Raw genomic sequence first — 12,340 nt, forward strand, 5'->3', positions numbered from 1 at the left:
CAAAGCTACGCACAGGGTGGTAGGCACTAGGTGGAACTGGGAGGAGCCAGAATGCCCTGCAACACAGCAGTGGCAAAGCCTGCTCTAGTTTTGGAGTATAAAGGTAGGTGGTAGTGTTTAGTGAAGGTATGCACAGAACTCCAAGTGGCTGCCTCCAAAATATCTTTGGTAGGGACTCCTCTGAGGAAGGCTGCAGAGGTAGCTGTGGCCCTTGTGGAGTGGGATCTGATGCCTGCAGGTACAGATTTACCATGAAAGGAGTAGCAAAACCGTATGCAGTGGCCTATCCATTTTGAAATTGTCTGTTTGGAAATTGGCTTCCCTTGAGCTCCTACTGCATAGGACACAAAGAGTTGTTCTGATTTCCTGAAAGGCTTTGTTCTGTCCAAATAGTAATGCAGCTGTCTATGGATGTCTAAGGAATGTAGCAGCCTTTCCCCTTTGTTTTGAGGATTGGGGTAAAAGGTAGGTAAGTGTATGGCCTGATTTAAAGCTACCCTGGATACTACCTTAAGCATAAATGACGGGTTGGTTCGTAGGGAAACCCTGTCCTGATGGAAGATGAGAAAGGGCTGCACAGCCATGAGGGCTTGTAGTTCCGAGACCCTAGGAGCTGAGGTAATAGCCAGAAGGAAAGCTGTTTTCCAGGATAAATATTGCAAATCTGTTGAGGCAGCTGGTTCAAAGGGAGGCAATGTTAGTTTTTCTAGAATGTAATTAAGATCCCAGGCTGGTATTGGTTGTTTCCTTGGAGGTCTTATATTCTTAGCCCCTCTGAGGAACTGTCTTAAGAGTGGGTGAGAGAATAAGGGTGGATCAGTGTTGTATTCTGCAGAAATGGCTGAGGCATGGATTTTGATGGAGGAAAATGAAAGTCCACTGTTGAACAGCTCAGCTACGTACTGTAATATCTGAGGCAAATTCAGTTTTCTAGGATCCTGGTCCTTTTTCTCATTCCAAGCGCAAAATCGTTTCCATTTTGCAAAGTAAGCTTTTCTAGTAGATGGCCTTCTGGCCTCCAAAATGACATCCTGCACCTCCCTGACTGTGAAGAGTTTTGTAGCTGTGCTGAGTCAGAAGAAGAGGCATTAGAGGTAGGGTCCAGGGAGGAGAATGTGTTAGGCTCCTCAGGAGTGGGTACCAGTGTTGTCTTGGCCAGTCTGGAGCAATCAGTATCATCTTTGGTCTGTCTGCTCTTGCTTTCAAGAGCACCTTGGGCAGTAGAGGCAAAGGTGGGAAGGCGTAAACTGTCCGTGCTGCCCAACTGAAAGAAAGGGCGTCCACTCTCCAGGCCTTTGGATGAAATGTCCTTGAGCAGAATTTTGTCAATTGATGATTTTTGTGGGAGGCAAAGAGATCTATGTCTGGCCTTCTCCACGCTTGGATTATCTTTGTAAACACTTGAGGATGCAACTTCCATTCATGCGGGTCTGTCATATTTCTGCTTAGATTGTCTGCCAGCGTGTTTTCCATACCTGGCACGTACTGTGCTTGAAGCTCGATTTGCCATTCAGAGCCATGTTCCAAAGTGACATGGACAGCCTGCACAGGGGGTATGAATGTGTTCCTCCTTGTTTGTTTATGTACCACATTACTGTGGTGTTGTCTGTTCTTATCAATAATTGCCCTGGATGTAGGAGGTCCTTGAAAGCTGTAATTGCATTTATCACTGCTAGCATTTCCTTTTGATTGATGTGAAGGTGCTTTTCCTTTTGGGGCCATTTGCCCTGAATGCACCTGTCTGTCATGTGTGCCCCCCAGGCGTAGTCTGAGGCGTCTGTTGTGATGACTTAATTTGCTTGAGGCTTGCAGAATGGTAGACCTGTGTTTGTTTGGCATGCTTGGGCCCACCATAGAAATTCCTTTTGCAAACATGGAATTAGTGGTATTATTGTTTCCAAACTGTGGCTGTGTTGAGACCATAGGTTTTTTAGGTACCATTGATGTTTCCTCATATGAAACTTTGCACATGGGATTAGAAGAATGCAAGATGCCATGAATCCCAGAGCCTGCAGGATTTTCCTTGCAGTTAGCCTGGTACAATTTGCTAGTATTTTGAAGTACTGAGTTAGTTGCCCCTGTTTTTCTGGCGTAAGATAGGCCATCTGGGTGTTTGTGTCCAAGTTGGCACCCAGGAAAATTATTTTCTGAGATGGTGTTAGCCTGGATTTCTCTTTGTTGACTGTGTATCCCAGAGAATTCAATAACCGTGTTACATAAGCCAGATGTTCCAGAAGTATGTGTTTGCTGTCCGCTTGGATCAGGCAATCATCCAAATAAGGGTATATTTGTATCCCTTGAAGTCTGCAGTAGGCAATTACTGATGCCAGGCATTTCGTGAATACTCTGGGCACAGTAGATAAGCCAAAGGGCAATGCAGAGAATTGATAGTGGATTGAACCTGCAAGAAATCTGAGATATCTTCTGCAGCTTTGTCTGATTGGGACATGCAGGTATGCCTCCTTGAGGTCCAATGTTACCAGCCAAGACTCCTTGCCCAGCATGGGAAGAAGCTGCTGTAAGGTGAGCATCTTGAATTTTGGTACGAGTAGAAATGTGTTTAGGATGGATAAGTCCAAAATGGGTCTCCAATCGGTTCCCTTCCTTGGTACCAGGAATAGTCTGGAATAAAAACCTTGACCTTGTTCGTGAGTAGGTACCTCTTGAATAGCTTTCATGTCCATGAGCTTTGAAATTTGTATTTGAGCCTCTGCCCTTTGATTGTGTGGCAGGTTCGGCATGCCTCTCATTTTTGGAAGAGTGTGAAAATGAAATCTGTAGCCTCTGTTTATAATGTCCAGGATCCATTTGTCTTTTGTGACAATATGCCAATTTTTTGAAAATAATGCCAGCTTTCCTCCCAAGGGTGCTGCCATTTGAGCCTTGCTTGGCATGCAAAGGGGAAAGTCATTGGGTTTGTTTCCTGTATTGCTGTGCACTGTCTTCGCCACCTCTTGGTGCTGGAGATTGCCATTGTCTGCCTCTATATGATCCTTGAGATTGTCCTCTGCCCCTTGTGCGCCTGTATCTACCTCTTTGGGGCTTGTCCGTGGCTGGAAAGGACCAGTTTTTTGAAGGCCAATTTCTACTAAAACGTGGTGGTTGTACCTGTAGAAAAGCTTTAACAGTTTGCATAGATTTAGCTTTTTCTTCCATTTTCCATAGTATCTCCTCAGCATTAGTACCAAATAATACATCCTTTTGTAAAGGAGCATCTAGTAATTTAGCTTTAACATGATCAGGCAAGGTTTGCTCCCTAAGCCAGGCATGTCTATGAATGACTGATCCTGTAACAGCAGCTCTACTTGAGGCCTCTAGAGCATCATAACCACATTGTAAGGTGTGTTTACCCACTTGTTCTGCACTATGCATCATATCCTGCAACTCCTTCAAATCTGGTTGTTCAGGTTGTGACATTTTATTCTTTAATTGTGATAACAGAAACTGCTGATATTTAAGCATATGAAACTGACAATTTAAGGCCCATGGCTAGGGTGGCCGAGGTATATACCTTTTTTCTCCACCTTTCTAAGGCTCTAGACTCTCTCTCGGAAGGTAATGGATTCTTAGCAGTAGAGGCCTTCATTCCCTTGGGGCCTTGAGAAATGGTTTCTGGGTCAGCATTATGGCTTTTGTAAAGAAATTGGTGTGAGTTAGGAACTCTGTAGTACCTATCAGTCTTGACTGGGGCAGGAGGCAGGGAATCCGGATTAAGGCAAGCCTCCGAGTAAACATCATCCAGTATGTCCAAGACAGGAGGTATCACCAGAGGTCTGTGCTGAGGTAGCAAAAGAAATTCCCTAAGCCTTTTCTTGGAATCTGAAAAATCTTGGCCTTCCCAATGGAAGTGTCCCCTCAAGGTATGTAAGGTTTCCCCGAATGAGAAATCCTCTGGGGGGGATACAGAAGGAATGGACTGCTCTGCATAAGAATCTTCAAAAGGGGAGTACGAATGTTCCTCTTCATCAGAATGTTCTGAAATAATGGAGCCCTGGTCAGAAGAGGGAGATTCTTCCTCCACTCTGGGTCTCTTGTCCTGTGGGGGTTGGGAACCCCTGATAAGAGTAATTAAATCCTCAGCCATTTTGAGCATCTGCTTTTTAGGCATGGGGCCTGAAGATGGGCCCTGTGCAACAGGCCTCTTGGAATGCATGGCTGATTTAGACTTAGTAAAGGCCTTGATGGAAAAGGAAGAAGAAGGTCTGAAGACACCATGGGTGGAAGTGGACCTGTCCACATTAAGAGGCTCAACACTCACAGTGGCATCGGTAGCTGTAGTCAGGGTGTGGGCCGAGGAACCTGCAGTCTCGGTTACAGAAGACACCGCCAGAGAAGTGTCGTCGGTAGTCAGGGGCTGCGTAGGCGCCTCGCTGAGAACCGGACCACGTGTAGCCGGTTTTGGTGTGGTGTCGGTGGAGACCGCGGACCTCGCGTGTTGGTCTTTGTCCTTGCGTTTTTTGGACAAAACAGTAGTCGGAGTCTCCAACGACATTTTATAGTTAAAAGCTTTACCAAAAAAGTGCTGGGCGAACTCCGCCCGACGCTTAATAGTGCGTTTATTGAAAGTAGCACAAAAGCGACAGCCCGAGACGTCATGGTCTGGGCCTAAGCAAGGTATACAGAGGGAATGGAAATCCTTATGCGGTATTTGCTTCCCACAAGAAATACAATTGTTAACTTTGTCTGACATCGGTCTGAGGCAAGAAAAGTTTCAACGGGTACTTAGCTTTAAAGAAGACTTCGGTTTCCAAATTTTCATAATTTCAGGAGCTGGCCGACCGGCACTTGCGAACTGCTTCTGCTTCGGGCACCGGGCAGCAAAAAAGACTGAAGAAAATGGCGTTGGCTGTGTCTTATATACCCCTGTCGCACTGACGTCAGGAAAGAAAGCGACAACAACGGACGCCGAACCTAGACTTTGGAATTCGGCCGACCGAGGACCCGCCTGACGGCAGAGAACCCATCTGTAATGGCTGCAGCTGTATGCACGATGAACATCAACAACACATATAGCCTTTCTTGCTTCTGCTGTCTAATTTTGTTAATTTTCCTTACAGTATAAATGTCTATGACATTTGACAGACATTTGTCATAAAACTTGACTATTTCTGTTTTTTTTTAAGAAACAGACATTCCTTACATTTATATTTAGCCCATTAGTAGGTATTGTCCCCTGCTTCTCATATACTTGGGCTGTCAGCAATCTGTGTTTACTACCTTTTCCACCCAGTATGTCAGCAATTAATTTACTGCCTTCTCCAGCCTGTCAGTAAATGCTATTCCATGCCCCTAGGGCAAAAACTACCAGCAGTGAGAAAATCTTTGTACCCCTTCTCTCTAATTTCAGTTCCTTGTTTCCTCCCACTTCCTTTCTAAGTTGTGAGTGACCTTAACTGCCTACCATAAACTTTTCCTGCCTAACTTATCAATGACCGTTTTGCCTCTCCTACCTATCAAGTAACATGATATGCTGACTTGTGAGCTCTGTTTTATCTGACATGCAACAGAGCTGTATAGTGATACTGTTTATAAATCAAACCTATCTGGCATAATGTAGATTTATCACTTCAGTGTACCTGCATATTATCATACAGTTAGTTAGTCATGGCCGGATGCTGCCAAACTCCTCATCAAGGGCTCTTTGCCACCCTCTACCAGGCTCTTGGTAATGAGGTGACATACCCTTCAGTGCAGATGGACCATGTTCCTGATTCCCAACCAATGTTTATTCTCTTCTTTCCTCTTTAAACAACAACAATAAAAGAGTATTTATATTTAATATACAACTGTTCTTTATATCATGGGAAATTATACATTGTATAATCAGCTGTACTGCATGCTTGCTGTTTTAAGTGTTTAATTGTTTTAAATGTTAAGGAGAAATTCTACAATTTCTTTGTATGCAGTTACGGTTGCTATCATTACCAAAGATTTAAAACATAGGCCGATAGCCTAGTGCCAACCTATGAAACTATTTTATGGGTACATTTACTAGGCATTAATAACTTAATGTTTGTATTTCAATATTATTAACAATGTATAAAAAATTATTGAAAAAAGAACATATATATATATATATATATATATATATATATATATATATATATATATATATATATATATATATATATACATACTCTGGTAGTTCTGAATTAAAGGGACTTTGAGCATTGACGTGATAACTTAGATTCCTGTGCCTGCATAATGATCTTAAGAATATGAATAACTTCATCTTTCTGTTTAACAAAGTGTATATATATATATATATATATATATATATATATATATATATATATATATATATATAAGATACAAGGATACTGTGCAGTCTTGGACTCATCTACCTTGTGTACTATTCACCTCTTATGTTGTTTTTGTTTTAGAAGGCTCAACACAGGTACCCTGGCACCTTAGTTTTAAAAGAGGAAATGCACTGAATAAACAAGACAACAAAATCCTGGTTCTGGAAGCCGGTCATTATTTTGTCTACAGTCAGGTAAGAATTTTTGTGCCTGCCTAATCACATTGTGAACTACATTGTTTGCGTGGATGAATCAAAACTGTTGACACTGAAAAATAATAGTTTCATGGGCATATAGTATCAATGCAAACCTTTTTTAATACTTACAGGTGTGGTACACAGATAGCACATTTACAATGGGGCATTTTATCCAGAGAAAGAAGGCCATCCTTGTAGGTGATGAGGCCAGTGTTGTGATATTATTTCGCTGCATTCAAAGCATGCCTTTAAAGTACCCAAACAACTCGTGCTACACTGCAGGCAAGTGCTTATCTTTCTTTTACTTTGTTTCCAAAGGAACTGACTTGCTAAAAAGTTTCTGTAATGTAAACTGCTTTAAATGGTAAGGATCAAAAAGGCCTTACACGTTTTAATACATGAAGCAATCAGAAAGAGGGGATGATTTCTTTTCCATAAAAAAAAAATCTTTCCAAATGTGCTTTATTTAAGTAGCTGAGCTCTAGGGAAGATCGTTCAAAAGCAATTTGTTAAAATATGTTTTTGAAAGAAAAACTTTGCTGGCTGTATATCTTGGAAAATATGAACAAAATGCTGTTATTTATAGGGCAGAGTTCCTTCAAACCCCTGGCTTATGACTACGACCCTTGTACCTCTGCATGTAGCATAATCGACTCTGGTGTCACTATATGTGGATGATAAGAACCCCCCTCCCCACAACTGATCCTTTTTAATATACTTACTTTTACTTAGAGATAACAAGAGCATTACAGCCAAATTATAGCCCCAAGTAAGAGATTAAGAGCAACAGATGAAGACTATTTGCATAGAAGAACTTTCAACCAAAAATTATTTGACATTACATCCTGACAAATATAAATAAAGTGCAGTTTTACTTTAGGATGACAGCCTCTCCCACATCATTTATACAGGGAAGCCTACAGGGTATGGTCTATGCTCCTGCACCTCAACAAATCCACCTATATAATTAGCTGTGGGATCACCACCTTGTGCCTAAGCATAAACTCCCCCAGAGAGACTCCTTCTATATGCTTGTCTTTCCAGCTAAATGCAGAAAACATGATTTACTCAAGCTGAAGTTGACCATGTCATCTGCTCCTAAATAGCTGTGCTTTATTTTCAGTTATTATCACACTTTCTATGCTATTTGTTTAGCATTCAGCTATTCATACTTTTGTTTTCATTCTTATTTGTGGTTACTATGACATAGAGTTCTTTCTTCCTTCCATATTGTTCATGACGCCATCTACCATAACTTGACTACTTTTTCTTTCTTTTAACAGCATTCACCTGCTCATATTTATTTTTATGGTTGACAAAGAAATGCCTTTAATTAAATCTAATATGAAATGTACAGTAATCAAAAGTACTGTATTAATTTAGTATTCAAAAGAACATAAACTTGATCCATTTCTGAGGCTAATATGGGGTTATTATGCTTAGGAATCCACCAAAACTGAAATGTATACAGTAGTTTTTATTTTTTGAGTTCTCTTTAAAGCTTATCAACATTGCTTAGAGACGGTGTTATGTGGGGAAATTCAGAGGGACAACAATAAGAATCTTTAACAAGGGAAAAACAACAACATGAACAACAACAGCAGGGGACATGCAAACCAAAAGTGAAAATGAGATCTTAGAATGACATAATTGATTGGTTGACCAAGTTATGCTTTCACTTTGGATGGCTCATCAGAAGAGCTGATAACATTGATCAAGTCACATTTTGAAAGGAATTCATCACAAAATTAGCATTTGGAGTGCAGGTATGGATCTGTTACGGAGAAAGTGCATCACTTTGTTCAATCATTAACACCCTAAAAGTGAACTACTAAACTGTTAATTTGTCATATTCCAAACCATTGGTAAAACTGATACCTTCCTAAAATAGGAAGGGAAGACAGAAATTTTCATGTGTACAAGATTTGTCATCGAGTATTTCCGTCTTCTCACAGTAACTTTGAAGAAGACAGTTTTTTACAGCCTTCTCCCTAGCAAAACTACCACTGAATGTTGACTTCACTGCCCTTTACATATTACTGCTCTGGAATTTGTGATAGTTAACCTTAGAGTAGAAGACAGGAAATCTACGAGTAGTTTCCTATCAAATGTCAGAAATGTACTCAAAAGAGCTCTGGGGGTGGTAAGGAGAGATAACCCACTTGCTTTTCTATCAGCTACAACTTGGTTCTGTAGAACTACACCTTGTAAAATAGAAACACGCTTCTCTTAAGCTGATAACCTTATTTTCATCCCCTGTTGCTCTTCTGCTTTTCTGGAATATTCTCTTAGTCCTCATTTTTCCCTCTTATCCTAGCTCCTTGATCTGTTTTTTTGCATTATGTAGTACCCCTAAGTTTGTTTCCATTCCACGAATGCCTCTCACTTGGACCTTATGTCCCGCTGTAGTTTACCTTTCTGTCTTGATGTACTGTTTCATATTTAATCCAAACCACTGGACAGAATCAAGTCTCCACTCTTTATTGGCACAGAGGAAAGAACGTTCTTATTTAACGCTCCACAAACAAAAAATGTGTTTTCGTCCGAGCACCTCCCAGAGTTTATCAGAAAATATAGAGCAATAAAAACAGCATCAATTAAATAGATGTCAACCCTCTAGATAATAAGATCCCAATCAGCACCTTAAAGAGACATACAAATAGTATACATTAATTTAATTTAAAAATAATTAAAATAAGGCAGTTGAGGTAAAAGACCCAAGACCCTTGATTCTGTCCAGTGGTTTGGATTATTTGTTTTGTTCTGGACTGGTTCTGCATTTTTGGCGGTTACTGATGTTTCATATTTCCCATATGTGGCAGAATACAGCTCATGACTAAGGCACTGTGATACACAACTGCCTCTTAGTTTTCACTTACTGTCACTGTACTCCTTAAGAGTTCTTAGTACATATTGTTTTGCAAACTTGTTACCATAGCTGTTGTGTTAGACAGATTGGTACACCATTTTAAAAATGTTCTCTGTGGTTGGTTCATCTTATATTTATGTATTCAGTTTGGTTATGTGGTGATTTAGTATTACTATTGGCTTGCAGATCTTCTGCATTTTGGGTTTTCACTATCAGCAAGGCTTCCATATAAAATAGGCTATAACCAGTTAAAATAAAATGTACCCACACACACACACACACACACACACACACACACGCACACACACACACACACACACTACTAGTAAAGGAGAAGGCTCTACGTTGTAACCCCACTGATTTTAAAGAATACTGGTTGTTGAGTCTGGCTCCCTTCTTCTCTTTTGTTTGTTTTGTTTACTCTTCACAGACAACAGCATTATGGCTATAGTCTGCCGTTTCCTTTGGAGAGGTATTTTTCTTAGGCACTGATAATATATTAGGGCTATTTCGACTTCATCCATGATTTTATTAATAAATGCTTGTAGTGCAGTGATCAGCACATTTCTGATGAGGTTCACATATGAGTCTATATTAAATGAACAAATGTTCATAATTTCGAAAGCTCTAAAGAGTGAAAATGCCAGACCTAGAAGTGCTTTTTGTGGGGTCACAGTAGAGTGAAGGTCTGAATATTTGCCCTTTCCTCACTGTAGTGCTATCTTGGAGTTGGTATATATATTTAGCGGGGGTGCGGGGGGCACATCACGAGTTAGAGGTCTGGCATTTATTCTCTTTAGAGTATTCGGTATTATGATCATGCGTTCATTTAATATAGACCCTCACATACAATTCTTTGTGGTATTTGTAGCTTGTTAGTCTACATATAACCAAAATACACAGAGGATTGTAAGTGGCAAGTGAATGAGTGTATCAACACACACCCATATTACAAACAATATTATTTTTTTTTAAGACTGTATGTTTAGCATTCAAACATGTTTATTATTCCCACTTGGTCTGGAGACTCTTTTGAAGACATGAGTGTGTCCTCTTGGCCATTGGATTATGTTTTATTATTTACTCTTTGATAGTTTGTATTTTTATCCATGAGTGGGTTGCTATGATCCCTACGTCTGGTTATTTTGCACAGTAGTGAGGATTCTACAGAAAATGGAGTAAAGGTAACAATACAGTGTACTTGGGTGAGGTCATCACCATAACAGTAAATATTTGACTTCCTTTCTCTTTAGTTGGCTACCGCCCTCCACTCCCATCATTTTTATAAAGCTCTTCACTCATTCTGTTATCCCAGTAGTGTCATGCTTAGAAATGTGTTTAATGCATGGTTGTGGAGGTGATTACACAGCCTTTCAAGCATAGCATATAGCTCAAGGGATAAAACAGAAGTGACTGACAAATGGCATTTTACCTGTTGTCAGATATTACAGCATGCAGAAAACATGATTTATGCAAGCTGAAGTTGAGCATGAGATCTGATCCTAAAGGCTGTGCTTTATTTTCAGATATTATTATGCTTTCTATGGTATTTGTTCAGCATTCAGCTAGTCATATCATTGAGTGCATAGATGCGTTTTGTTATTTCCTGTGTGCTTAAAGAACGTTTTTATACTATTATCCTGAACTGAAATAGTGGCATAGACTGAGTTATTTGTAGGCCAAAGAAGTGGAGCATTTTATTATATCCGGCATATTTTTAATTTGTTTCATTTTCTGTTTAGATCTGTGGATATGAAGATTAGTGAGGTTGCAATTCTTGAGACCTAGGTAAGCTCAGATACCTCCACGGGGAAGTGGAAGCCATCCTAGGTGCCCTATGAGCTATAAGAGAGAGAGGTAGATATTTGCTTGTAAATTTTCTAGCGGTATGTGTGTGCTTGGTAGCTACGAAGGCAGGAATCCAGTCAGAGACGAGTTAAGCAAACCATCTATCTTTATTGTGAGTGCCCTGCTTTATACAACGGTACATCTGGTAGACAATCTGTACTCAGGTAAAATCCTGATTCTGTCAATATTCATTCCAGTTTCCCCTGCTGTTCCCTATATTCTGTATGGCTTCTGGATGCTGAAAGCCCCAAGTTATGGCTTATTAGATCTGAAAATACTTTCAGCTATGCACTCATTCATTGACTGATAACAGCCTTCAATTGCTTCATCCATTACCTTTAATTCTATTCTGCAGTTCTCACGAAATCTTGAACAAACCCAATATTTTTAAGCATATATATATAAAACCAAATCAAGTCCAGTATTGTCTTTATGCTAACTTATTGTTTAGTAAGAAATTCAATAAACAATACAGTTAACAAATGCCCAAAGATTCTATTCTTAGCAGGCATAATGCAAAATCAAATCTCAGGAATCTGTACTCCACACACTTTAAGTACAGCTCTTCAACATCCCAAATTGTCTCAACTGTATTTAGAAAATGAGCATTCCGAAATTCTGCATAGCTCAGTTAATTCACAAAACTGTTCAATATCTTTACGTGTTCACTTCCTGCTTACTCAGTATCACAGGATTATGTGCTCACTACCTTTGAAATCAAACCTGTCCTGTAGTCCCTCTATAATCACTAACTGGATATTGGCAAAAGCAACACTATGCACCTCCTTACATTCTCATTATGACAGAATTCTGTGTTCTATATTTTGATTATGACAATTCTGAGATTCTACACTTTGTAGTTTTTGAAACGTACAGGATTGCCTCCAATTTCAAATGCTGAATTCTGAAAAGTCCATGATTATGTGCACAGCTGCTCTGAAATTAAACTTTTGTAGGACTTTTTCTGCATTTACACCTCTGTCATTGATAATCAAATCAATATGTTCCTGGATTGTATAGTTTGAAACCATAAAACAAGGTAGGCTATTTACCTACAGTCATGTCATGGGTGTAATACACAAGCTTCTGAACTTTGTCTATAAGCAGTTCCAGTCATTATTCAT

General features: G+C 39.9%; 1 protein-coding gene across 1 annotated transcript in view; it reads left to right on the forward strand.

Moving 5' to 3' along the window:
- The window catches only part of TNFSF13B (TNF superfamily member 13b), an 832,311-nt gene that overhangs the window by 755,739 nt on the left and 64,232 nt on the right, over nt 1-12,340 (forward strand). Inside the window, exons 4-5 of the mRNA XM_044071346.1 lie at nt 6,384-6,496; nt 6,631-6,781. Of these exons, the coding sequence (XP_043927281.1) occupies nt 6,384-6,496; nt 6,631-6,781 (264 nt within the window). The remainder of the gene's footprint in view (nt 1-6,383; nt 6,497-6,630; nt 6,782-12,340) is intronic.

The sequence above is a fragment of the Protopterus annectens genome, chromosome 5.part0, assembly GCF_019279795.1.
Source record: "Protopterus annectens isolate FY-2018-M chromosome 5.part0, PAN1.0, whole genome shotgun sequence".
In the NCBI taxonomy this organism is placed as follows: Eukaryota; Metazoa; Chordata; order Ceratodontiformes; family Protopteridae; genus Protopterus; species Protopterus annectens.